At 33.1% G+C, this 26,302-nt stretch overlaps 1 protein-coding gene across 3 annotated transcripts; it reads left to right on the top strand.

The window, feature by feature from the left end:
• The first annotated feature begins 989 nt into the window (after positions 1 to 989).
• On the top strand, positions 990 to 25,466 carry LOC130647002 (potassium voltage-gated channel subfamily KQT member 1-like). 3 transcript variants are annotated; one of them, XM_057452704.1, is made up of 15 exons: positions 990 to 1,230; positions 14,863 to 14,956; positions 15,389 to 15,515; positions 15,834 to 15,906; positions 16,536 to 16,632; positions 17,253 to 17,387; positions 18,294 to 18,404; positions 19,197 to 19,292; positions 19,920 to 20,109; positions 21,135 to 21,204; positions 22,301 to 22,376; positions 22,874 to 22,968; positions 23,446 to 23,471; positions 23,702 to 23,751; positions 24,125 to 25,466. In XM_057452704.1, exons 1-15 carry the CDS (start codon positions 1,094 to 1,096, stop codon positions 24,248 to 24,250), a joined length of 1,503 nt encoding a protein of 500 aa, XP_057308687.1. In that variant the 5' UTR covers positions 990 to 1,093; the 3' UTR covers positions 24,251 to 25,466. The 3 variants fall into 3 exon arrangements, with proteins under 3 accessions (XP_057308687.1, XP_057308686.1, XP_057308685.1); XM_057452703.1 differs by lacking the exon at positions 990 to 1,230 and adding an exon at positions 5,596 to 5,933; XM_057452702.1 differs by lacking the exon at positions 990 to 1,230 and adding an exon at positions 13,095 to 14,323 and having other exon boundaries at positions 24,125 to 25,465.
• Positions 25,467 to 26,302: the final 836 nt, after the last annotated feature.

Genomic DNA, 26,302 nt, shown 5'->3' with positions numbered 1-26,302 from the left:
CGAGACAATATATTTCATCCTATTATCCTGTGTTTTTTTGCTGTTGTTGTTTTGTTTGTTATCATGGATTGTTCTCATTAGTTTTCTAATAACTTTGTTAGCAACAAACAAAACATATTTTTTACACGTTGTTCTCGATTTTTCCCAAAATAATTTTATTTGATACTTTAATAAGGTATCAAAAAAATTTAATCAAATTCAATATACATTCTATATACATTCATACGCCAACCCTGAATCCTTTGATGCCCCGAATTTCTTACAGCTCCCACGAACTATAATACCTGAACCTGCGTAGCATTGTTTTGAACAATGTGTTATACAATAATTGTGTCTGCGCAGGGCAGAGTTACCTGCGCATGTACTTATTTCGTCATAGAGATTTGTCAGCGCGCCGATTATTAAAATCAAATTACCTGATTCGTCTATTCATTTTATTTTTGTTTTAACATGTCAAATCTCAGCCTCCTGCATGATTGTAACAAGTGTTGACTAATTTTAATTGCACTTAAATGATAACTACAAAATAACTTCAATTTATAATAGGGTTCCGTTCCGTAAAATTATTCTGAGACATGGTCATTTGCTCAACTTTTTACAGGCAAGACGGTTACATCAAAGCTTTCCCAGAAGCTCATGACAAGGTTATAGCTCTATTAGTACTTCTTACAATTGGAGAATATAAAATACTTTTGTGATTTTTAGTGTCTGCACAGGTGTTAAAAAAATCTTAGCTCAAGCCATAAAGGTCTCATTTAATCAATGTTAAGAGCTTAGCTGGCTTTTATTATTATTATAAGTTTTCCACACGAATATATTTCCTTGTAATGAGAAAATAAATTTTCCTTGTTTATTAATATAAAAAAAAATACTTTACGAGTCCCTTTAGAAAACTATATATGACATTTAAAAATGTCTTCGGAGACAATAAATCACTTAAATATACATCATTTTTCTTATCAAAACTTAGCAATCTAAATATCCACAAATGAGATTAACCATCTCGATGTGAAAACAAACTTAAAGTTCAATTAACTCAACCAGAGATGAGGTAAACATTGGCAATCACTTCTTAGCAAAGAAATAACTTAATATGTTACCTGTTTTTGGAGTAGCGCAAACACTTCCACCATTGACAAAGTCCAAAAAGAAGTCAAATATCCCGCTGCACGTGTTTCGTTTTTTGGAGCATAGATTGTCAAGAGCCAGCAAATGTTATCATATGTTGATGTAAGTAGAGGCAAATTACTTCTCTTTACTGTCTGTGCAATTACAATGTTTCAAACCACCTTTTCCGAGACTTATTCTTTTAATGTGCCGCAACTTTTTTCTGTTGAGTTTTATAAAAAACGGACAACAGATTTGAATTCCTTATCAAAAATGTCATAAACAAAGAAAATTTCAAAACAATGCAGCAAGTAAACAACCTGCTATTTTAATTTAAAGATTTGTGGCATGTCCAACATCTTTTTGAAAACGAGGCTGGACATGGTAATTTGAGCATTAAGAAGACTTTAACTGTGATATATATATCTCCTCAAAATAGCACTTTCTGTTGGCGTATCAAGTTAAACTTTTACACATAAATTAAACAAACTATGCTGAATTCAAATATGGTATTCATATTTTACGAGTTTAAAAAAAGTATGACAAAAGTATGATTCATTTTTTGTTGTATATTCAAAAAACACTAATATTGGTCACTTTGAGTTTACTCTTTTCCTCTGTTTGATGTGCTGCAACGTTGTTAAAGCAACGGCATGCCAGTAAACAACGCATTTTTGAAGTATCCTACTTGCTTATATTTGGCGGCAAAACAACTGCAAAAGTAAAAAAGGAAACACGATCATCAATAAAGTTGTTTTGCCGATGCGTTTTAATTTTTTATTTAACATTTTGTCTTAACATTTGTTTCTTTTCCTTAACAATGTATTTTAAATTATCTTCGAGTTTTAGTCGCCTCTGTTATTATTTACTTTACTAAATTTTTGTGCATGATTATTCAATTTTGTCTGCAATTGCACCAATGCGTTTTTTAAGCTGATAATTGGACTTATTTTATACAAACAGTTATTCGAATGCGGAATCATTCTTTTGTTGTTGTTGTTGTTTTTTGCGGCTTCCAAGAAAAAATTACTGCTACAAAATCATAAACATTTTATAGACATAATTCGACTGAAATAACTTCGCGTTTCGTTACATAAAAAACATAGGGTTTGAAGTCAAACTGATAAACTTGTGTTACCGGAACGTTACTTCCACAGGACTCACATCTACACAAATAAACTGCGTGTACTCTTTTATAAAATCTTCTGGGATGATAAAGGGAATGTACAGATTAGTACCATAGATGGAATCAGGAACAAACTTCCTTGTATTATTGGATCTAGCGTCATTAAATGAATTTCATTTCACACGGCGCCATTTTGCATAACAAATTCTCTAAGCGTGGCACGCTTTACGTAATCTGATTGTAAACTTTTAGAAGCTACGACATTGCTCGTTCATAAACAAGCGTTTCTTAATTTTCTTTTAAAAGGACGTGTAAAGAGAACAAGACTAGTCCCCTTATTTCGAACTGATAAAAGTGCGAGGGTTACTTAGGCGAGTTGGATTGTTATATTGCCCGACTCTTCCTTCTCGCGCAATATAGGGAATTTATAACCCTGCGTTGGTTGTTTATAATTTAAATGCAAGAAAAAGGGGAAAAAGCTTACCTCACCTTACTGATTTGTTCTAATTTACACCATATAAAACTCGTTGTTGTTGTTGTTGTTGGTTTGCTGTGTGGTAGGCTGTTGTTACGTTACTATGACAGAGGCAAGCAAGCTGTTAAACATGAACAAGCAAGCTGTTAAACATGAACAAATAAGCATTTACGTCTGTCTTATCTCGCTTTTTGACTCAACGTAATGAGATTACAATACTACAGAGAAAGTCAACTTTATGTGAAGATAGCGATGTACTGGTTATAATGCGTAGATAACGGAGCACAAACGAATAACATAACTGGATTAGTTAAAACGGATTAAGGATAATAATAAAGATTTATGAAAACAAAAGCATATGTAATGCAACTTCCGCTAAATGGAGACTGTGGAACAAAATGTTTGTCCGCTTCAAAGCTGTATCCTCTTTGGAAAAATTTAATTCATTGTTTTCCCAGGGTTTATATTTGAATACAAAAGTAAATGTTGGAAGATGATGCGGATTTAAAATCCACTGATTCATTTCTTTACCAGGATTTATACTGAAAAAAGTAATTCTTGAAAGATAAAGGGAATATGGATTTGAAATGCTTTGATTCATTGTTTTTCCATGAAGGGGAAATTGTTTTAAAATTCTTTGATTCATTGTTTTCTCAAGAAGGGGATATGGATTGGTAATTGGGAGAGAGAAGCTGTTGATTGGGTGAGCATGAAAAATAGAGCTTTTGTTACAAATAATTAAGGACAGAACATATTTTTTTTTCAAAATGTCCATGCATGTCAAGAAACCTGGCCACTTCATGGAGCGTGCGCTTTTAAGAGTTTCTTAATAATCCATGCGACACAAATCAAACTGACCGGTTTACAGAAGTATCCGCTTTAATTTTACACGCTATTTTTATAAACAACATTTTATAAGCAACATAAATTCAGAATTTTTAAAAGATTATATTAAAATAATAACAACACAGGAAATTAAACAACGTTGAGACAAAATTTGCGTAGTTGTGTTGCATTTTCAAAATATTCTGCAAAAAGTGATCTGGGCTACTTCTTGCAATGGAAAAACGGCATCACTTGGCCTGTAGGTGGATGGCTGCAACAGTTTCAGTTTGGCAGGGGTGTGCGTAGAAAGGTCGAAAATACCCCAGCTGCACCTACTGCAATGTCCTCAATATGAAAGAATCCGTGGACAGGTGCAAAAAATTCGAAAAATACGGGCGTGCTGACGTCAAATGAAATTAGTTCTCTTTTTTATTACCCCACTGTTGAGTATTTTCGAATGTTTACGTTTATTCGAACGTTCTCGGAAAATTTGATTGGTTTTTTTTTTCACGTGACCAGTCTATATGACGCCGTATTAACCGACATCAAAACAAAAACAAAACAAGAAAGTTAATGTAGCCCAACACAGTGGTCACAAAAATATTGATTCGTTAAGAAATTACAAATCAGCTAGTACCACTCACCGTTACAAAATGTCAAACATCTTGAGCTCAAATAATAACCAACTTGACGTACATAACCAATCGACAGCTCTTAATACTTCCAGTTCCACGCAGTCTTCAACCCTATCTTCATTTTTTTCCGGAGGAAATTTTAACAATTGTACATTTAATTTTAATACGAACACTCCACCAGCGAAACGACCAAGAATTGAATTTTAAAACTGTTTTGAAAATATTCTATTTTTAAAAGTTGTATTGTATTGTTTATTTTTGAACGAGTTGTGGATCGAATGTCTGTGTACGTTCGAAATATAAAGAAAGTTACATGGTTTCCACCTAAGCCCTGTTTTTGTTAAAGACCCCTGGACTCTAAAACCTTTTTTTCATTAATGGTTATGAAATAATCAGTGGGGTAATAAATGACTTATTAACCTTATTAGCCTGTCTATACGGGAAAATATAGACCTCTGTCACTCGCATGGACCTCACTGCGTTCGGTCCATGACGTCATGACCTCGGTCTATATTTTCCCGTATAGACCGGCTAAACGGTTAATAAGCCATTAGGATTTTAGATCTAACCATATACCCCGAGTTTCAAAGTCATAAGTTCGTTGTGAAAAAGCAAACTACGACTAGTTTGAAGTGCGTGTTACATACAGACGGGTTTTGCAATTGCTTGCGGTTGCAAGCTTCGAAGTTCCGCCATACTTTGCAATAAATTATTTCCGGAATTGTAGTAATTGGGTTATAAGCAGGTAGTATTTTGTACAATTTTCAAGCTTCTCATGACGTAACAGAAAGTGCGCACTTTTAAGGTATACTCTAACTGTGCGAGGTTTGGTTCCAATTGGAGAAGCCTATCAAAAGGTACGAAGGGGCGAGAGGGTTCCTTCACCCGGCCATATGTTTAAAAACTCCCAAAAGGGTTATGTGTTTTGACAGTCTAGATAGAAAAGTGACAGAAAACATAAACAAAAATTTTTTAAAATAGACAAAAGTGACGAATTTTTCTCTAGGTGACAGATATTTTACTTTTGACGAATAATTTTCTTCAGCATTTTATTTTTTCGATAATTCACCTGCATTCGATGTACGACCTTCTTCTATATTATGGTCTAACAATTTACAGCGATAAAGAAGTTACGCATGAGAGAGAAAGCTAAACTCATTTTAAGGCCGTTTTGCTTTCCTGCTATCCAATGACGGTCAAGAGACCCTGGGGATGAGGATGTGAGAAAGTATGGAAGGATTACATAACGTAATCTTAGTTTAAAATGACGTTTTTATTGTACAAAATTTATAATATGAATTAAATATAAAAAATTATATCTTCTAATTAAAGTCTTCTCTGGGAATTGAATGTTATGCGGTATATAATTATATGATTACCGATAAGCAAATGAGTGCCGATTTCAATTGTGACGGAACATATTAAAAATATTGGCGTTTGTCATTTGTAATTGTGTCATTACTTCACCCGTGTTGAACATTTCTGTCAACTTTGAAAGAATTATCAAAATAGATCGTGTCACACGGTGTTTCTTTCTTTACTTCTTTTGACAACATATTGTCAATAAAAGGCGCGAAAAAATATCACAAGACAGTAAGTTAGCCGTTATGAAAGTTAGAAATGGCAGTTATGAGGTTGAAATGAACACACGAAAGATGTTCCAGCAAAAAGTCAGAGCACGGGAGAACAGAACATGCAAAACACAGGTTTATCAATTCTTGAATGTTAGCCTTGGTCGGACCAGTGTCTTATACCAACTGATTATGTAAGTTTTATTCAAATTTTACTTTCTTTGGAGGAATATAATGCTAACTACGAACGGTTTAAAGTTTGTTTTAACCCTCGAGGTTTAGTCATGTTTCCTTTGTTCATTTATTTACTTGCATGCTCTTTCATTCGTTCTTTCATTCATTCGTTGGTACCTTAGATAGATATCTTAGGGTCTGGAAGGGGCCTTAACACGACAAATGAATTTCTGTATTTTACAGAGGAAAAAAGATGTTTAACAAGGCTTTTTGAATTGTTTTAAAATCTTTCTTGGTTCTTGATATTTTTAAAATTTAAATATTTGAAATACAGGAACTTGTGATGTCATATTAATGGTCTTGAAAAAATGTGACATTGTATTTGACGTCAAAATATCATCAGTAGTTTTAATCTTGTGTTTCCTTTGCAAAATATTTAAAAAAAGAATTTTTGCTGACCAACTTATTGTATTATCAATGATGAGGTCAGATGGAAATCTTAGAATCTAAATATACGAAAGAATGTTTTCTAAAAAATGTTTTCTAAATATACGAAAAAAAATACAACATATTTTGATCAATAACTTTTAATCCCCTATAAGATATATATATAGATTCCACTTTAAACTATATTCAAAATAATTTCTTTCTTCTACCATCCTGAGTTATTTAAATGTTTTAATTATTGTGAGAGAATTATAAATTATGTCTCTAGCCTAAAAATTTTGCAGTTTAAGTGAAAAACTTGACTTGAAGCTTACCGCCCATGAAAAAACAAGTTTGCGAAGAGTTGTCTATAAATCTTTTCATTTTTTTTTGAAAGTCTAGATCGATTCTTAAGATATTTAACTTTTGGTAATTATGCTAATTAATGCATGACATCATGTATTAGAAAAATTGAGGTGCTGTTTTAAGAGTTTATCAACATAAGCAGTGATATAAATATGTTTTCACCTATCCAGTTTAATATCTTGAACATATTTACATAAACATTTATACTTGTCACCTTGATTATCATTCATAATTTTTCAGTAATTTTTCTCAGCATCTAATCGATGATGTTACTATTTCGCGTAATTAGCTAAACTATAAATATCTCAGGAATTGCTAAAAAAATTATCAAAAAATAAAAAGACTTATCGACAAATGATCTTTATTCATTGTTGCAATGATGGCAAAGAATTCCTGCTTGTTTTTATCTTATCTTAGATCAAATCATTTAAGAACATTAGCTTGCATTGGTTAAAAAATTGGAAGAGTTAAAAACATATACTGTCAGAATATCTTTAGATTTTATAAAGTTGAAAATTAAGAACACCCTAAAATTTTTCTCGACTTCGAGAGCACTTATAAATACAAGATATCAACATTACATACTTTTTCGTCTTGTTTCATAACATACAAGCAAAGTAGATATTTTAGTTTCATGAGGGTACTTTTAACATTTTGAAAGTTTTAGAATTAATTAAAGTTCTAAATTAATTAATATTTTTATCGTGTCATCTAGTCCTTCTGTAAAAGTTTTATTGTTTACAAGTTTTTTAAAAGAACATCTTGAATGTGTTTTTTAATGGATATGAGCTTTAAAACATTTTAAGGATAAAACGGGACTCTCTGTCTGTGAGCCAAAGATCGCAACTTCGAGAAGCAATTTCCGTGGATTATTGGACGATTAAAATTCCTTTTTCCTTCGCCTAGAGTGTTTCGACTAATGCACTGTATTGCGCGCGAGAAATGTCAGGTGTTTTATTAATTTTGCTCTCGATTTAAATTAATCTATATTAAAATACCCGTATACGTCTGTCCGTCACGCAAAATGGTAGCTTAGCTGCGCAAGTAGCGAGACGCACGCAATGCGGTATAAAAAGGACGGGCGAACCCATTTGGTTAGGAGCTTAGAGTTAAATTTAAAAGGGTATATATAGAAGATTTTAGTCTCAACGTCAAGGAAATTATAAGCGCTTTTTTGTATTGACCGTTGCATAGCTAGCTACTTTTTACCTAACCATAAATATTTTAAGACGTTTTTTATAAACCACACAAAATTATGTTTCTGTGTAGGTTCAACTGCTGTTAAGTTGTTGACTATCTAAGAGCGAGTTCACCTACTTGATCAGTTAAGCTTCTGTTTGCTGCTAACGTGACTTTTACCAAAGGAAAGCACCGGGAAGCTAATGTTTTTTAGTCATGTTGTGTGGCCTTTTTTTACCTACTTACTTCCTTCTGTATGCTTGTTGCTTCGCCTTATGAAAATAATTTTACCTCATGTAACTTATAAAGATGTGTATTTTAATGCAACTAAATCGCTGATTTTTGCTTTTCCGCGGGAAACTAAAATCTTTTACTACAATTGGTACACCGAATGTCTTCTTAATAATTAAAAGAACATATCTAGACGAAAAAGAAAACGAACATATCTCAACTACAATCTAATCACCGAATGTCCTGCAAAGCAAGTGTAGTGCAATGATACTGACAGAGTAGTCAATGTAGTCAGTGGGGAAAATGACCGAATAAGACAATTCTATTACTTATATTTATACTTGCCCCTTGGTTAATTACCCTCAAACAATTGTCCCTACTTTTCCGCTGCTAATTTCGACTCAATAATTGTCCTGTTCATCGTTTTATGTCTACATAGGATAACTGTCCTTGGATAACTACCATTTCGGACATTTCGTCTTCAATAATTACCCCGCCTGACTCACACAACTTCTGTTTGATCACTTTGCTCTGTATAATTCCGGGGCGGCAATTCTTTTAACTAACTGACACCAGATTATCTAATGTGTCCATCTTTCCCAGAAGTAACACTTAGAGAAATATAAAAGAAAAATTAAAACTTAAGACCTTTTCTTCCATTATGTTAAAAAACGTAAATACGAAGTTTGCCTATAAAATGAACAGTAAAGACTATAAATTTCCTTTTATAAAACATCTACATGATTATAGGTATAATAACACAATGCTATGATTAAATAATAAGACATCAGGTAAAAATACATTCTTATACAACTATGAAGCAAGTATTCAGCGCTTAATAGCGGAGTGGGGGCAACTAGTCAATGGCTAATTATTCCGGGGGAAAATTATTTTAAAACGCATCCGGGAGGCAATTAATTAGGAGGAGGGGTTAACAGAGAGGGGAATTATCTGAGAGGGGGGGCATTAATCAAGGGGGAATTGCTATTAAATCTATTTTTAAGCCTTGCTGTGTTTATAGCTAGCCTTTTTACTAAAAGAATGTATACATTTTAACCAAAGTTTGCCTAATGATAGTATGTTGTTAGTGCCGTGGGGTGTAAGGTTTGGGGATGTTAGTGTGTGTTTTTCTAGTGTATGGAGTTCCATGGCGCCCTCCCACACCCTCTTTTCTTTGTGTAGACTGATGTGTGTAATTGCTGCATTGGCTCTCTTCCTCCATCCTCTAAATGATTTTTACAATTAATGGTGAATAGCAAATAAAAAATGTAATAATTTTATAACTTCACGTTTTGTTTACAGACAATAAATTACTGAAGAATTACAAAAGAATTTCTTTTTATTAGTGTAAATTTTGTCGCTCCTAAAATATTTTGGCTTTTAAGTGTTGCAACGTTAAGTTTTTGTGTCGTGTGAGAAATAAACGTGCGAAATAAAACTTGAAGTCTCAAAAGAGGAGGAGGCTTAGTGGCAAGATGATAAAATAAAAATCGAAATCTTACCAGGCAGGTTTAGTAGATAAAACATAAAATAATCCATATTTGCGTCAAGAAATTCTGTTATGCATGTTATTTTTTTTAAAATTTGATATGGCATATGTTATTTCGTATTTTTAGTACGTTTAAGTGGCAAAGATTTCGCGCCAAATTAAACAGTTTGGAATGCTTGAAATTTGATATTAATACTTGACACTAGTCGACAAAAGCGAGAGCGGGAGGTGTAGAGGCTAAAAACTTTGGCTACTCCGTAATAAAAACTGAAAGCCTAAAAAGACTCGAGAGAAGGGGATGGATTGACCCTCTTAACAACTAGCCTGGTTGAATAAGCTTTCTTTGATGTTTAAAAAAATGCGTTTCTCTCATACGAAAACTTAAACGTAAACGAATGTGTTAGAACAAACCTATAATTTGAGTCCACCAATAGACACAAAATAATTTTCCAAGGCAAATCCTCAAATACAATCACCTAATGAGCATAAAGCCAGAGTGGCCACATCTTTCTTTTTTGATGATACGGGGGAGTGGGGCTATTTTCCTTTCTAATGATGATCAAGTGAGCAACAAACAATAGAAGTATCCAAGCAAAAAGCAGAGTCAATATCTAACGGCAGAAAATTCGTTTGCAACCCAGCGCAATTTTTCCACCTCCACCATTCCGATTTCACGGTGGTGAAAAAAATGATGATGGGTCTCCTGGCTACTCAAAAACAGGTTCACCATGATACTCTCCTAAAAACCCGTTTACATTGGATAAAGGATAATTTATCAAAACTAACTGTTAACAGGCAGTTTGCACAAATCATTTTTCATGTTTTAGATACATGTCTATGCAACACTAATAATTAAAACTTGCAAGAAAAAAACCCGAAAGTTTAATTTATAAATATTTTAAAAGTTATTCGTTAACGAAAACGATTTTATAGATAACTTTCTTTTCTTGTGATATATAATCTTTGATCTTGAATGGTTTATAGATTATATGATCTAAATAAAAAATCTTTAATAGCTTGGAAGAACGCTGATAGCGCCGGCCTTACGTTGGATGAAAACAGTAGGAGGACATAGTGTGGAGTTTGCTAGACCAGAACAGTTAAAAAGGAAAAAATAATTTTTTTAAAATTTCTTTTGTAAATAAAGTAGCTAACGCTGAGGGGTTTTATTTTTAAAAAATCGCTGTCTTGTATTGCAAGAAATTCAAAGCGAATCTTATGTTTTGCTTTGTGAAAGAGAAATTCTTGAAGTTTTTTAGCACGCCCCTCAATCCGCATAGTATTACATTGTGCTGACAGGCAAACCAATGAAGAGTAACGACCCTGCATTAAATTGTTTCACCTGCTTTTTTACAACTTTCAAGGTTCTTCAAATGTTATTTTTTTGTCATAGTTTGAATGAACTTTATTTATTTTTATGTGTAATTTCTCATTTCTTAGCTTTTAGACAGTCAAGAGTTCTTTCCTTGTGTAGATCAAAATATAAATAAACCTTTACGTTGTTTAGTTATACTTTAAAAACACAGCTTAGACTTAAAAATGATATGTTTTGAAAATATTAAGCGTGAACAAAATGTATAGTACTCTAAAAAAAGTGTGTGCTGGAATTGCAGATTTATACTGGACCTATTTTTAAAACAAAAACAATGGATTAAACTCGCACCAGTTAGAGATGGCCGTCACATTAAACACAAACTTTTCTTTGTTGATATGGTTGTCTTTGTTCTATAAAAGCTATACCAAAGATAACAAATAACACCTGGGATGAAGAACACAGCTGCTAATGAAATATATTCCATATAGAGCTAGCAACATGAAATATATACTACATGAATGTTTTACAACGTTGGCCACAGAAGAAAAAATTTTTTAAAAACATCTAAGTTTATGTTTATTTATGTTTTATTGAGGCTCAAGCAAGTAAAACAAGTGGTTTTATTTGGAAGTTTTATTATTAGAAACAAGTTATATAACCATTGTTTTAATTATAATTTTGGTTGAAAGGATTAGAAAGAGCTAGTTAGCTGTTATTTGTTAAAAGTTTACAGTGTCGCATGTTTATTTATAAGATTGAACTATAACGAAAAGTATTTGGACATTTTTATTTTTACCGTTATTTTTTATAAATACAACAACTCAAATGGTCATGTGATTCATTTGCTTCGTAACTCCCTCGAATGTTTTGTGATTTTAAAATGGTGGGGAGATATTTGGAGTAAGTTGAACCAGACATGTTCTTTGACAGCCCGAAATATTTGTGGAAATCTCCCTTCGTCAGTGCTCGGAAGCCAAAAGGCTGCAGATAAACGAAGGCAAAAAATGAGCTAGCTATATTTCCACAATTTCTGATTTAATGAAAAACCTAATCCTAAGGGTCCTAGCGTTCTGGAAAGTTCGGAAGATCGGGGAACTAGGCCTGCTGAGGTCAGCAAATAATCCCACCCTTCTTTCCTTCAAATTTTATCCGGAGTTGTAAATTCATTAAATGTAAATGCCCAGTTTGAGTTAAGAATGGCTGCGTCGAGTAAAAAAAATTAATAAAATTACTTCTATTTGATATCACAAACAATACTCCATTTTTCTCAACAAGTTAGTGATAATTTCGCCAATCCTGATAAGCTTTAGATGTTAATAAATAAAAACTGGTTTGGAACACTTCGTAACTGACCAAGCCTCACATCACATAATATGGATTTATTGGATATTAATCTTGTTTTATTCTTCGCCTATGTTATTCTGAAATCTTCGCGCTCAGCGTAGATGAATTGAAGATAATGTTGTCAGTATACAGTTTTAATGGCTGTTATAAATAATATTTGTCCGGATTTTGTTTCTGATATGTTTTTTACATCCAAACAAGTCACAATTGTGTCAAATGTCTTATTTCACTTTGGACAACTGCTGTTAACCCCTTATTATGGTAAAGGAAACCGATCATAATGATTCCATTGGTCAATAATTAGAAAACGTTAAGACCATTTTAGGTTTCAATCTAGGAGCAACAAAATCTAAAGAGCATGTTAGGTTTAAAATGTAAGACATCAGGTACATACAAAGTCTTTTAAAGTTCGATTATTCATATAATGAACTTAAATTTTGGAAGAGTAAATGCTCTCTCAATAGTTAAACCTCAGAGAAAATTTCTCTTTGCCTTTACGATTGAACAAAGTCATTGTTTTTAAATATTGGCAAGATACGTAGTGCATGTTTGTGACAGTTAATACGAGTTCTTTTGGGTTTTTTCACAAGGAATTTCTTTCTTCCCTCTTCTTTTTAAGACGTATAAGTACGATAATGTTTGGTTCTATGGAACGACTATTCACTTGGACAACGTATTAGTGTATAAAACTAGCTATAGTGACAAAACGTGATTGTATTTATTGGTGTTTCTCACATTTGTTGATATCAGACTAAAATCGTGAATTAAAATACAATTATTTATAAATTTCCATCTTCGCCAAAACAATTTATTTGTGGAGTTCCCATAGCAAAAATCATTTAAAGAAATACAGTGAACTTGAACAGTTTTCTTTCACCTGAACAGGCTCCATAATAGTAAAATAAAATGGTCTTTAAACAGAATCCATCTGCAGAATAAACACGACATATGTTTGTGTTTGATTTATAATTAGTTTGGAAATGAAATGAAAAAGAGAACGGTGACTAAAAAGCTATTTCATCAATTTTATTCTTTTTATATTTTTTCTGTTAGTATTCCTTGGCTACTATTCATTTTTAATCTTAGTATCAATTCCATTTTGCAAAACGGTTTTGATAACACATGTCAGAGTGGGGTGTTTGTTTTGCTATGGTGGCTGGATAATGTATATCGTTACATATATAAAATGTTGCACGGCTAATATAGCACATGATAAATGTTTGTCAAATTCTGAGTCACTGCTTAAAAAAAAATAAAGGTAGTTACTATGAATATTTCATAAACAGTATTCATAGCAAAAGCATTGATATAAGAATGCCGATACATACTTTTACCTTTTTTCAGAAATAAATGTTTGAGAAATACATATTGTGACGCAAAAGCGAATATAATCTGCATTTTGCAGTGAAAGTTAAAGCTCGGTTTGCACTGCACGATAATTACATGTATAAAAATAATACACACTAGAGCACTCTGTGCGCACTAAAAATTATGATTTTTGTTTACTCTGTTTTGCTTCTTTGTTGTCTCTTTTGTAGATGGTGTCGCTTTTTTATATGATGTTACTTGTGTACTGTCAAACACACACCCAGGAAAACCTTGGGTCGTCAAAAAATCCATTCATCTCTGCTTTCTTGTTTTTCCTTTAAGAGATGTGTTCGCTATGATTTACACTATAAGAGATTTACTTATTTAACAACAATACGTACGCAGGCTATAGAACAATATAACAGTCATTCACTGATTCGCTCGATCAATGATGGTATTTTTGTAGCAAAGTGTAACTAAAGCTTTAATTAAAGAGAAGTAAAAAAATTGTGACCAGTCAATCAATAAATACAGTGACACCAAATGCAGGCGTCGCAGAATTTACTTTACCATCAGCCAATGACGTTGCTCGATGAAGGATATGAGAAAAAGACAATCGAAAAAGAAATGGCAAAGTTTGATTTTGAACAAGTGTTTGCTGGTAATAGAAGTAGAACGTTAAAAGTGAAAATATTTCGATTTCTAGAATCAGGCAAATACCAGTTACAAAATAGCTATTATGAATGGATAATGTAAGTTTCAAAGTAGCTATGAGTTATGGGTAAATCAGGACCATTTATTAGACAAAGGTTACTAATCCGCATAGTTGGATGTTAGATCCTGTAGTTTTTAAGACAACTTTGACCATATGACGTCACTGTTGTTGTCTTTGTGAAAATGAAATCCTCTTTTTGGTTCGTTTCTCGATAAAATAATTAGATACATTCTTTTGATGACAAGTTAAATTAATTAGTCTCTGCCTGCCTGTCAAATTCACAATATTTGATACGTTGGGGACAACATTGAGTCCGTCAAGTCCAGTTTTTTTAAATGGGTAGCGGATTTTTATCTGTGCTTTTTTAAAATGGACAGATTATTAAAACTTGCAAGTTTCCAGAAGATTTTAACATCGGAAGAACAAAGGAAGACCTATTCCTCATAGTTTTTCCCATTATAATAATCTTACAGCTTTTCATTACATTTGCCATAACGAGAAAGAGATCCACCTAAAGTACATCAACAGTAGCTTTAGTGGACATTGTGGCTGTAATGACTTATTTGTTTATTTCAGAGTCGTGCTAATCGTGGCGAGTTTGGCACTGGGTATTGCTGACTCAGTTAAAGAATTTCAAAATGGTTGGATTCAATCTGCTCGAATTACATTGGTAAGAATTAGTTTCATCCTTTTCCATGAGCCTTTTTTTCTAGCCAATTAAATCTATGTCGTGATAACAACTTTAGCAGTTACTGATCATCTGCTAAGGCGGTTTTTTTTGCTTAATGTTACTTTTATTCAAATTATTTGTTTTTCAAGTGGAAAGTGTTAAGAGATTAACGACATTGCTTATGGCGTTGACATAACAAAGCATTGTTCTTATCAGACTGCTTATTACTTTTGCGTCTTACTAAACAATGCTGACCTAAGGAGATTATCCTTGTCTGTTTTAGATGACTTTAATTTATATTCTATCGAACTTATTTAACTAGATTTGATTTATCAAATGTCATTACATACTATTTACCATGCGACACTTAATTGACCAAGAGAATAAGGACAGTATTGTTTACTGTCCTATTTACGTTTCTTTTTTTAACAGGAAATTCTCCTCCTTGTTGTCTTTTTTACTGAATACTTACTACGTGTATGGTCATCTGGTGCCCATGGAACTTACGGAGCTGCAGGAGGGTTGAAGAAATATCTTTTGACACCACATATGGTTATTGGTAGGAGTATTTTCACGTTTTTGTATGTTGTTTGTGCTTATACTCTTATGTGGGTCTTTATGAAGTTCTTGTTTACCAAATATATGTTCATATTTTCTTCAAGCTTTATCGTTGTACTATATTTGGAAAACAAAATTAGCGTAAAATTACAATAAAACTGACTAAATATTGACATTTATTGTCTTTCTAATGTCATAGTGTAGGGTGCATGCGTAATCTCGTTTTCAGAGTTTTTCTTTGTTTACGTCGCTAAGGCGAACAACGAAGCCCTAAAATCGAGATGTACTTGAACTTTTTGTTATATTTGTTTCTTTGCAGACGCTCTTGTCATAACATCTTCTCTTGGTTTGGTTATCTCATCCAAATTACCTCTCAGACCTGAACACGAAAGGTAGCAACTTCTCCACGTTTTTTAAGACATATATCTTCTTTTATTTTACTTTGACAAGATTAAGTAAGGAGATAATTACAAATGGTCACTGTAATGATTAAAATTGCCAATTAATATATAATAAAAGATTATTTGAAGTATATATGTAATTATTTATCATGGCGCATGAGTGTGTCCATTTTCAACAGATAATGTTTTACCGCAATCGGACTCCGATCATGACAGGTGGAAAACTGACAGTGAGCGTGATTCGATATGATCTACACCGATTGTATTCGTTTGTCATGATCTAAGGTCCGATCAGAGTTAAACATTCTCTGTTAATAATAAACAAGCGAAGTGCCATGTTAAATAATCACCTATATATACACACCATTCATGTAAACTATCTGCGTGCACAACTAACATATTGCTGCAAGTAGTGAAGGGGTTTCGTCTACTGCTCCCAGTTCTGTGGACCGCGTATCAAATCCCGCTCACTGCCACGCAGTATGCTAGTGATGCGTAAGGTAGTTCTTCAATATGAGAATTTGACGTTTTGGTTGCATTAAATTTGAGGAGACTTTCTGGAAACAATTCTTATTGGATATCGTATAGTTCTGCAAATTTTAGTATTCTTGTCACACTAGGTTGCTTTACCTACTGCAGTTGTTACGCATTTTACGTATAGACCGCCAGCGTGGTGCATTCCGCGCATTTTGGAAGGTTTTCAAAAGACATCGAAAGGTTATCTAGTTTAGTTTAATTTTTTACTTACTTCTTGTTTACTTTATATATATATTTTTTTTTATTTTTTTTCTGTGTCACCTAAGTAAAGATGTAAATAGAATACTTCATGATAACTAATTTTAAATGACCAATGTGACAATAAAATAATTCCCATTAGCAGTAAGCGTAACAAAGAAACGCAGCAACACATGAAATAACTATATTATTCTCTATTTAAATCTTTCAAAATGAAATGATCTTCAGCAGTTGTGAAACATATCTACCACCTCTAATCATAACCTGACCACAGCAGCTAAATTCATTTTTAAATTTTGAATGGTCAGCAGAATAACAAATCAAAATTAATTATTCTTTTTTCCTGCTTCTTTTAGTCCTACTTTCGGTAATGTAAGCAACCATACAGCTACCATGTAATACCAAAAGACTGCCATAAGTTTATGAGTTAAGTTAGTGCAAGAATCAGGCAATTTGTGAGTCAAAAATTTTCAAGCTCATATCAATTTATATAATAGCTAAGTTTGGTAATTATTTTCACTTCGAAAACAAAGAAAGCTAAAGTAATCCAAAAAGAGGGATTCTACGCAGCGTGCTAAAAATTTCTCTCTGTACTCTTTCAGGAGTTATTGACATGTTGGTACATGGGTTTCCTCATGGTTACCTTCGTCAGTTTCTTTGTGTACGCCTTAGAAGGACAAAATTCAAAAAACGAATACACGATCGATAATCTTTTTAATGGCGTATACTGGGGCGTGGTAAGTTTATTCATTCATTCATTCCTTGATTTACCATTCATCATTAATCAATTGCATTGTTTTTTTTGCTAAATTACATAATTTGTACAGAATTTCGCGCATTCTCGCAAAAAACCACTAACGCACGAATTTTGCTAGCGAAATTATGTGAAAAGTTTTGAATGAGAATTACTGTACCGTAAAAATATATATTTTTAAGGTCTAAAATTGCGCAAAGTTGTTATTTAACACATCTATGTTTTGCCTATAACCTGAAATTCACTTGATATATTTAGTGGGATCTTAAATTGCGCGGAAATAATTACACCGAAAATACTCACTCTGCTATTGTATAAAAATTTATACGCGCTAAATAGACTCTTTCCGTTGCACGAAAATTGATACGCTTAAAATTTCGTACGTATAAGAAGCAGTTAAGAGTGATGTGTCTTGCAAAAAATTAGGAAACTTGAATGCTAGGTCTTTGTGGACCTGTGCAAAAGTATGCTCTTTTCTGTTTGTGTGATTTTGTAAAATAAAGGTTTTTGAAGACATACTTTGCAAACATTCATTCATAATAAAATATCTCACCATCACAATCAACATAGCAAAGTACCATGAAATACATATTTTCGATTCTGAAATTGTAAAATTGCAAAAAAGTACTTGGGTCATTTTAAACCTTTTTACAAAATGCGCAGTTGACATTTAACGATTTTAGTGAAGTCACAAACTTTTCTCTCAAGCTGATATTGTTATAAACCATCTAAGTTTATCACTAACATATTGTAGTGTAGTGTGTTTATCTGCGGCTCCCAGTTCTGGGTACCGCCGATCGAATCCTGCTCACTGCCAGGTAGTATGTTAGTGATGAGCAAAGTAGTCCTTCTTCAATATGATATTGTTAGTTGATGTTTTTGATCTTAGATCTCTTTGACAACAATTGGCTATGGTGATATAAATCCTGATACAACTTCAGCCAAGATTTTAATTTGTTGTTTTGCGATATTTGGTACATGTTTTCTTGCTATGCCAGCTGTAAGTAGTTTTTTAATGTGTGGTGTTGTCGAAAAAGCTGTGAATAAACAGAAAGCCTCTAACCCGAGCGAAAGATTAGTTTTTAATGAGGATGGCTGGGTAGGACCACCGGTTGCAGATGCCTTTGAAAAATTTTTAATAGCTTTAGAATTAAATTTCGCGAGTAATTTTTTAAAAATGCTCGAAGACTGATTTTCGCGAGGTTGGGAAGTCTAATATTGTGCGAATTTTGCAAAAAAGAATTTGATGACATTTTGTTTCTCAATTTGTATCGTTTTTTCAAGGGCTGTGTGTTACAGATTATATATTATGTATAGTTCAAGGTAAATCAGAAGAAAAAAACAGTGTATATGGTTTTTTAAAAAAGAAGAAAAATTTCAATAGCTTTAGAATTAGTTTTCGCGAGGACTAATTTTCACGAGTAATTTCTTGAAAATGATATTTAATTTTTTGAAAGACTGATTTACGCGAAGTTCCAATATTTTGCAAATTTTGCAAAAAAGAATTTGATGACATTTTGTTTCTCAATTTGTACAGGTTTTTTAAGGGCTGTGTGTTAAAGACATAAATGAAGATTGTCGAGGTTGAACTTTACATGTATTATATATAGTTTTGGGTAAATCAGAAGAAAAACATTGGTGTAAATAGTTTTTAAAAAAGGGAAAAAAAATTCAAATTTTGCGAATAGTGAGTTTCCAAATTATTTTCGCGGAAAGTCTATGAGACTAATGTTGTGAAGTTCACAGCATTCCGTTATTGGTTAACAGTAATAATAATGATGTTGTAACATAGGGAATCATTGGTTCGGGTTTCGCACTGCAAGTGGCTGAACAACAAAAAGAAAAACATGTCAACAGAAGAAGACGCCCAGCAGCCGTCCTCATACAGGTGCGTTGAATAATACCTCTATACCTCACACCTTTTCTTCGTATCCAATTTTAATGTTAAAATGTAAATAGAAACAAAATCTTACAGCAACTACTTCTGTAACTTTGTTTCACCTCTGTTTTAGAGTAGAGTTTAATAGGGTTATTGCGTTTTTGTGACAACAAAACAGTTCTTTCTTTTTGGACTTGCATGCCTTTTCCAGGTAACTGTTGCCCAACCTTTTAAAGAATCGCTATAAATGGAACTATAATCTTATTTTAGACTAAATTCAACTTACGGCAGCTTACTTTAACTTGAACATTCCTTAAATCGAACTATTTTTCTTGGTCCTTTCTTTTGGAGGTTCGAGTTACCGGGAGTTGAAATTGGCGATTTCTTTATCAATTTTCTTTAAAATCGAAAACAACTTTTACCCCAATGCTTTCCAAAAAATTATGAACGTGATGACAACAGCGGCGATGCATTTTGTTGATTTCTTTTTTACCAAACTTCACAGGCCAAATTAAATCCATGATAAATTTAGTAAAAACGTGTGATTAACCAAATACAACATCCTGCAAATTTTCTCCGCCTGGCATGTGATAGCGATTCTAGCAGATGAGTTGAGAAAGTTCTTTTTTTTTTTAGTCTTTCTGGAGAAAGTATGCAGCTGATAATAATTTCAAAGCAACGTGGTTACCTCATATTAAAGGAAGAGAAGAAAAGTTCCAAAGAAGACAAACCACGAAAGCTCCAAAAGCAGATATGTTTGGGATGCCATTCACACCGATATTTCCAAGCATGGCGCGATATGGAAGTGTTATACAAGACAGAAAAGGTTTGTAATAAAAAAACTTTATATAGTACATAAGTTGCTGTTTACATTTTTTTGTTTCTGTGTATTTAAGTTATGTGATAGATAAGAAAATATATAGGCGTGAATAACGAAAAAAAAAGTATCTGAAAGTGTCACAAAACTTAATAATGACTTCTTGTATGTACACAATGTAAATGTACGCATTTGTCATTTCCATCCATAGCGTATTGACCTCCTTGCGTTTAATCAATACGCTATGACCTTGGTTTACATCTGGTTTGGCTTAAAAATTAATGAGTCATCAGTAAAATATAAAAAAGTTAAACATTTAGCAGTCCAATATTATCCAACTCTTTGTAAAATTTTTAACTTAACTCTTCAATCTATTCTGTAACCTCTTTTCAGTATTTTCTGGTATAGTTTTGCTCTGACAAAAAAGGTATCGAAAACAAGTTTGCTAAAGAGTAATTTTCCACATGAAATCCTTTTGGTGTTTTTGTTTCATTTTATCTCTGCTAGCATCTAACTAGTTCTTTGGAATTTAATTTGAATATCTCCATTAGCACCTGACTAGCTTTTTTAAATTTAATTCAGGCATCTGACTAGCTCTTTGGAATTTAATTTGAATATCTCCACAGCACCTGAATAGCTCTTTGGAATTTAATTTGAATATCTCCACAGCACCTGAATAGCTCTTTGAAATTTAATTTGGATATCTCTATCAGCATCTGAAAAGTTCTTTGGAATTCAATGCAGATATCTCTGCCAGCATCTGACTAGTTCTTTGGAATTCAATTCAAATATCTCCATTGGCATCTAACTAGCTTTTTGGAATTCAATTCAAATATCTTCATTAGCATCTGACTAGCTCTTTGGAATTTAATTTGAATATCTCTATCAGCATCTGAATAGCTTTTTTACTTTCTTTATTACTATCTGATCAGCTTGACCAAATTACATACGTTTCACTAAATCAAGGATAGCATGTCTTCTGAAAATAATGTGTTAATCTTTCCACAGCAACGTTTGTGTCTGTCTACGTTTAGAAGTCGATGTAAGTGAAGAGGGCACCCCAACAACGAATGGTAAAAACGCGCTTTGGTTTCCAAGAAAAGCGTAAGTCAACTAAAAGCTTTGTTTACGTAGAGTCTTTAAACTTTCCTTCCAGCTATTTTGTAAACACAAAGTTCATAATAATATGTAGGTTACTTTAAGGTTATATTAATAATATCATAAATGCAAAGTGAGGCTCAAATGGTATAAGCAAGCACATTGAGGCTTGACGTAACATACACTATGGCATATGGTTATATATAAATAAAAAATGTATAAGATATAAATTTTCATAGTTAAAATGCCATATATATAACAAAACGAAAAAGCATGTTTTTTTGAAGAGTATAATCCATGAGAATAATCAAAGATGAAATTAGACAAAAAATTAAGAATATTCTAACAATATGGTCATCATGAGTTTCGCTTGAATAGTTATAAGGATTTTAGGGTATGCTTAATTCATATAAACTTCTATCCTATTTATTGATGTAAAAATGCCTTTCCTCAAGTTTTATTGAAGCATTCTCCCAACAAAAAAATTGTCTGTCTGTAAGTTGTCCACACAAAATATAGTTGAAGTTGACTGCTTAAACAACAGCAGGCGTGATTTTTACACCAGACACCATTCTTAGATTTCTTTATCTTAACTGTTCTTAGAATGTATCAGGATGATTTTTGCTGAAAACTAAACTATATTTATGTTGAAACGAAAAAACACAAACAAAAGATTTTTCGTAAAATTTGAATGAAAATTTTTCGTGATGTATAAGTCTGACCTCTTCAGAGAAATGCATAAACTGCAAGCATAGTCATGTCGATATATATAGTAATGTGTAGTGAAAGATAAGTTGTAAAAATTACGCAAGAGAGAAGAAAAATTACAAATTTTATTAAAAAACACATCCCTCCCTTTTAAACACTCTTTTCCCTCCCCTCCCTCTCCTAATGACCAGGGAGTTCATTCAAGGCATAATAGTAACACCAGAGTAGGTCTGGGGATTTTGAATAGGTTTGCCGGGGTGAATATCCAATTTGTTTTCGTTCGACGAATATTATTGTTAATTTCCTTTTTTTTGAGAAATCTAACCTCCACAATTTAATACAATATCTTACCGAAAAAAAAATACAGACTTTTACTTTATAAACTTTCTTTTAGGTTAACGAACGCTGAGAAAAAAGCCTTGAGGTTTATTCGTCTGTTAAAGTGTATTTCATCAGCCAAAAAATTTCGTGTAAGTAAATTATTGGCTTTGTGTAGCTTTGTCACACCTACAGACCACTTCCCGCGTGACATAGTTGTTTTGATTTCAAAAAAAGGGCATGCGCGCACTTTTGTGTAGGTAAAAAAAGCAGAACTTATACAGAGTAAAAGGGCTATTAATGAAGATTAAAGATTCATTGTGAAGAACTGAAATTAAATTTTAATATATTCTTCTAATTCTTCCTAAAAATTTCACTAACTCTAACCGAGTTTTTCTTTTTGGATAGATTTCTTTGATTACTGTGTCCTGCTGTTTATATTTTTTACCTATAGAAATGCTTGCGCATGTGCAAAAAAGCCGCAAACTTTTTAACATTTGTAAACATTGGCAAGTCTGGAGACAAAATTGCTTTATCATGTTTACGATGGTAAACATGTTCAAGATCTGCAATGTCGTCCCCACTGCCTTTTAACCTTTTTTGATAGCTTGATGTCAATATCTTAGGTCAAAACTAATTTTTATTGTAGCAAGCTCGCCGACCGTACGATGAGCGTGATGTGCTAGATCAGTTTGCTTCGTCGCAGATTGAAATGTTCGCCAAACTTCGTGATGTAAAAGACAAGTGAGTTAACTACTGCTAAATTGAAAAGACAACCTCGCTTCTAAGACTTTAAGATTGTGAATAAAAAATGAAAGAAACGTTGTGTGGGCAAACTTTTATGAAATATTAAAAATACCTTTGTATGTCAAAGTCAATCAAAAGTTAAAACATACACTATTAGAAAGATTGGACGCTTTCTAAAGAAAAATCTTTACTCTTTATTACCCTTTTTAATTCCACATGGAGCCCTGGAAACGAGTGTTACAGTTTCACATTAACGTTTTTTAGTACACTTTTTCTTTGTTACTTTTCAGTTAGTTTTTACAAAAGTCTGTTGTTACAACACAACCTCATCCCCAGAGATTTTTAGGTTTTTTACAATTGGGACCTAAAAAGCCCTGGCGACGAGATTAGTCACAACAGTTAATTTTAAAGATCTGGATTTTTTATGCCTCACTTTCCCGAATTATTACATTAATTATTTCTTTTACTTTTTAGGTTTGAAGCTTGCACCGAGCAAACAGGTACATTGTGATTAAACGAGTCAATTTTATTCGCTTTCAAAATTTGTTTTTGTGCAAATGGTTTCTTTTTGTGTGAGATAGAACATGTGTCGGCAAACGGCAAAACTGTCGTTAAGAGTGGAAAGGCCGTGTCATATAACAGGCTCGTGCAAATTTTTTTTTTTACTTTTTTGTTTATAGAGCACGCTGCAAGCCATCGTTATACATTTTATTTTTGATTTTGTTTTTAGCTATGCAAACTGCAGAAAACGGAAAGAAAGTAAAGCATCTTGAGAAAGAGGTAATACAACACTTTTCTTGTTTTGTTCCCAAGATTGTTTTTTGCAGACTAACCATATATGGACGAGGTTGAGTATCTCTTTACCAAACAGACGATCTCCTTCATAGATCTCGTCCGCGCCTGTAATGCTGACGGTTGGCGGCTACAGGCTTGTAAGCATATTATACGCGGAGAAAAGCCAAACTTATCTTTGGTGCCGCTGGAATTTTATTGTTGTGTAAAGATAAGTTTATAGCTATAAGGTTAGACAAGGTTGGACATGTTTAGTCAAGGTTAGGCAAAATGACATTCATGACCGTTCTATCATTTATAAACGACATTTCTTACTTGTCATTTTTAGCCATTGAAGTTAACCCAACTTATGTATTTTTAGATCAACACTTTAAACAGTAAAGTTGCCGAAACGAACGACTTGCTGCGGCTTTTACTTCGCCAGCACGGAGTAAATTTAACAAAAGACGAAACTTTAGAAGAACCTAACAACGATGGTACTCATTGAACATATAACATGAAGTTATGCGTATGTGAAGTTGGCATTTGCAGTGCCATGTTATGTTGAAGTTAAAACTCAATCCAAGTAGCACAACTTTTACTAAACTTCATACCCAGTTCTCTTTAACTGAAGATGTTTTCAAGAAAAAGTTCCCGCGATCTTAAACGCGAAAAGTTGATTAAACATAAATGATAGACAGCGTTGAAACAATGGGAAGAAGAAAAATAGGAGAGGATGCTTCGTTCAATTAAATGAGAAAAAAGACTAAGCACGAAGTTGTGATTGTAAAGCTCAGTTTATAATCCTGGATAACTAAGGCTACTTTTGCTCGATATGTATCCAATCTCCGCTAAGTGGACCATAGCTTGTGGAGATGTAATGTTTTACTAGTGTTTAGAAAATATTGTAAAAAATGGCAGCCTCGCTCCAGGCTGTTCGACAGCTCGTCACTACTATGGGTAGAGCTTAAGTTACAGAGGAAAAAGTATAAGAAAACGCGATTGGCTAAGTTCACATGGACACGTAAATGGTAACACTGATGAAAATGAAGTTTCGAATGCACTTCGTGTAGATAAGTTCCGAAAATTGTATATTTACATGCGCTACTTTAAACGCACTCTATCAACTATGTCCTGTTGCGGTTCTAAACAGAAAAGAATGATTCACAAAAAAGTATTTTTTTGATCGAGGTTATGCGTATTTCAGGGTGAGAGTCCAAAGGAACAAGATTGCCAGGATATATTTCATAAGCCCACTTTATACGCCGTGCGGAGATGAACTCGTGACATATTTAGCACGTCTCGGTTCGGCACACGTTTTTCTAAAGAAGTAGCGCATGCTCCATCCCGGCTCAACCTGACATTCAGTGTAATAATGTGGAGCCAGGCGTTGCCAGAACAAACGTCAAATTCTGGGGATTTGTGCGATGCGTCCCGGTTCGGCACAACTCGATATTGGTTTTAATGTTGTGTCTTCTGAACACGGTGGAACTTACTTAAAAGGAGTCTTCTCGCTCTTGATACGTTTCTTTGAAAACTTAAAACCATAGACTTGTGCAGGAAGTTTGAGCAATAGTGTTTTTCTTTGGTGAGTTGTTATTGTGTCATTTGTTATTCAAATAAAAGTGAGAAAAATAAACAAAAATACAATTAAAATTAACTTTAGTTGAATGTAATAGATCTAAATTTAAACTTTCTCGAATTCAATTAGATTCATTTTTGCGCGAAAGGCTAAAACCTACAATTAAAATTAACTTTAGTTGAATGTAATAGATCTAAATTTAAACTTTCTCGAATTCAATTAGATTCATTTTTGCGCGAAAGGCTAAAACCTAAGATAATAAATTATTCGGTAATTCGCATATGAAGTATTAATTTACCTAAAGTTAAGGGATGAGCTTTTCAATTTCAATACCACTCTTGGTATTAAAACCAATGCGCTTTGTTACTGAACCAGATTGACCGTACTCATTTCTACAAATTTGTCTCTTTTCTTACAGAAGCCTTATTCGAGAAAAGGAGCACTTTTTAAATCGTAGACACGCGAAATTTATAGGTAAACATGTTATGGAGTCTCTCTAAAGCGGACACCCTTGGTGCAAAAAAGTGTCCGTCTTATAGAGGTGTCCGCTCTATGGAGATTGTATCCAAAAATCACTTTTATATACGTTTTGTCTTTGTTCTATCCCCTTCAAATCAAGGAAATAAGGCATATTATTATATAGAGGTATCCGCTTGGACCATGTCCGCTAAGAGAGATTCCACAGTATTCAGGAAACAACTTTAAAGAGGGAAAAAATGGCTTAACAATTTTGAATTGCATCAACAAAAGCACCCAATTCTCTCATATCCAAAAATAGAAAAAAGAATGCTCAGGCACGAAGCGGGCTAAAAACGACTCTAAAATAAGAACTGGCTGTTATTCTTGGTCAACACACGACACCGACTGCGTTTTATTTTCTAGTGTAAATTTAAATTTATTAATTACTGATGCCCAAATTTTGCGAATTGTATATCGCATCGCGAAACATACTTTTGCGAACTCAGCTAAAATCCGCGA

Source organism: Hydractinia symbiolongicarpus, chromosome 6, assembly GCF_029227915.1.
Source record: "Hydractinia symbiolongicarpus strain clone_291-10 chromosome 6, HSymV2.1, whole genome shotgun sequence".
Lineage (NCBI taxonomy): Eukaryota > Metazoa > Cnidaria > Hydrozoa > Anthoathecata > Hydractiniidae > Hydractinia > Hydractinia symbiolongicarpus.
Note: the sequence above shows the minus strand (reverse complement) of the source record. Positions and strands in the feature narration are given on the sequence as shown.

Coding starts and splice junctions, on each gene's coding strand:
- LOC130647002 (XM_057452702.1), top strand. CDS start 14,115: ATGCAGGCGTCGCAGAATTTACTTTACCATCAGCCAATGACGTTGCTC. Junction 17,388..18,293: donor ATGGCGTATACTGGGGCGTG/GTAAGTTTATTC, acceptor TTTTGATCTTAG/ATCTCTTTGACAACAATTGG. Junction 22,377..22,873: donor CATCAGCCAAAAAATTTCGT/GTAAGTAAATTA, acceptor TTTTTATTGTAG/CAAGCTCGCCGACCGTACGA.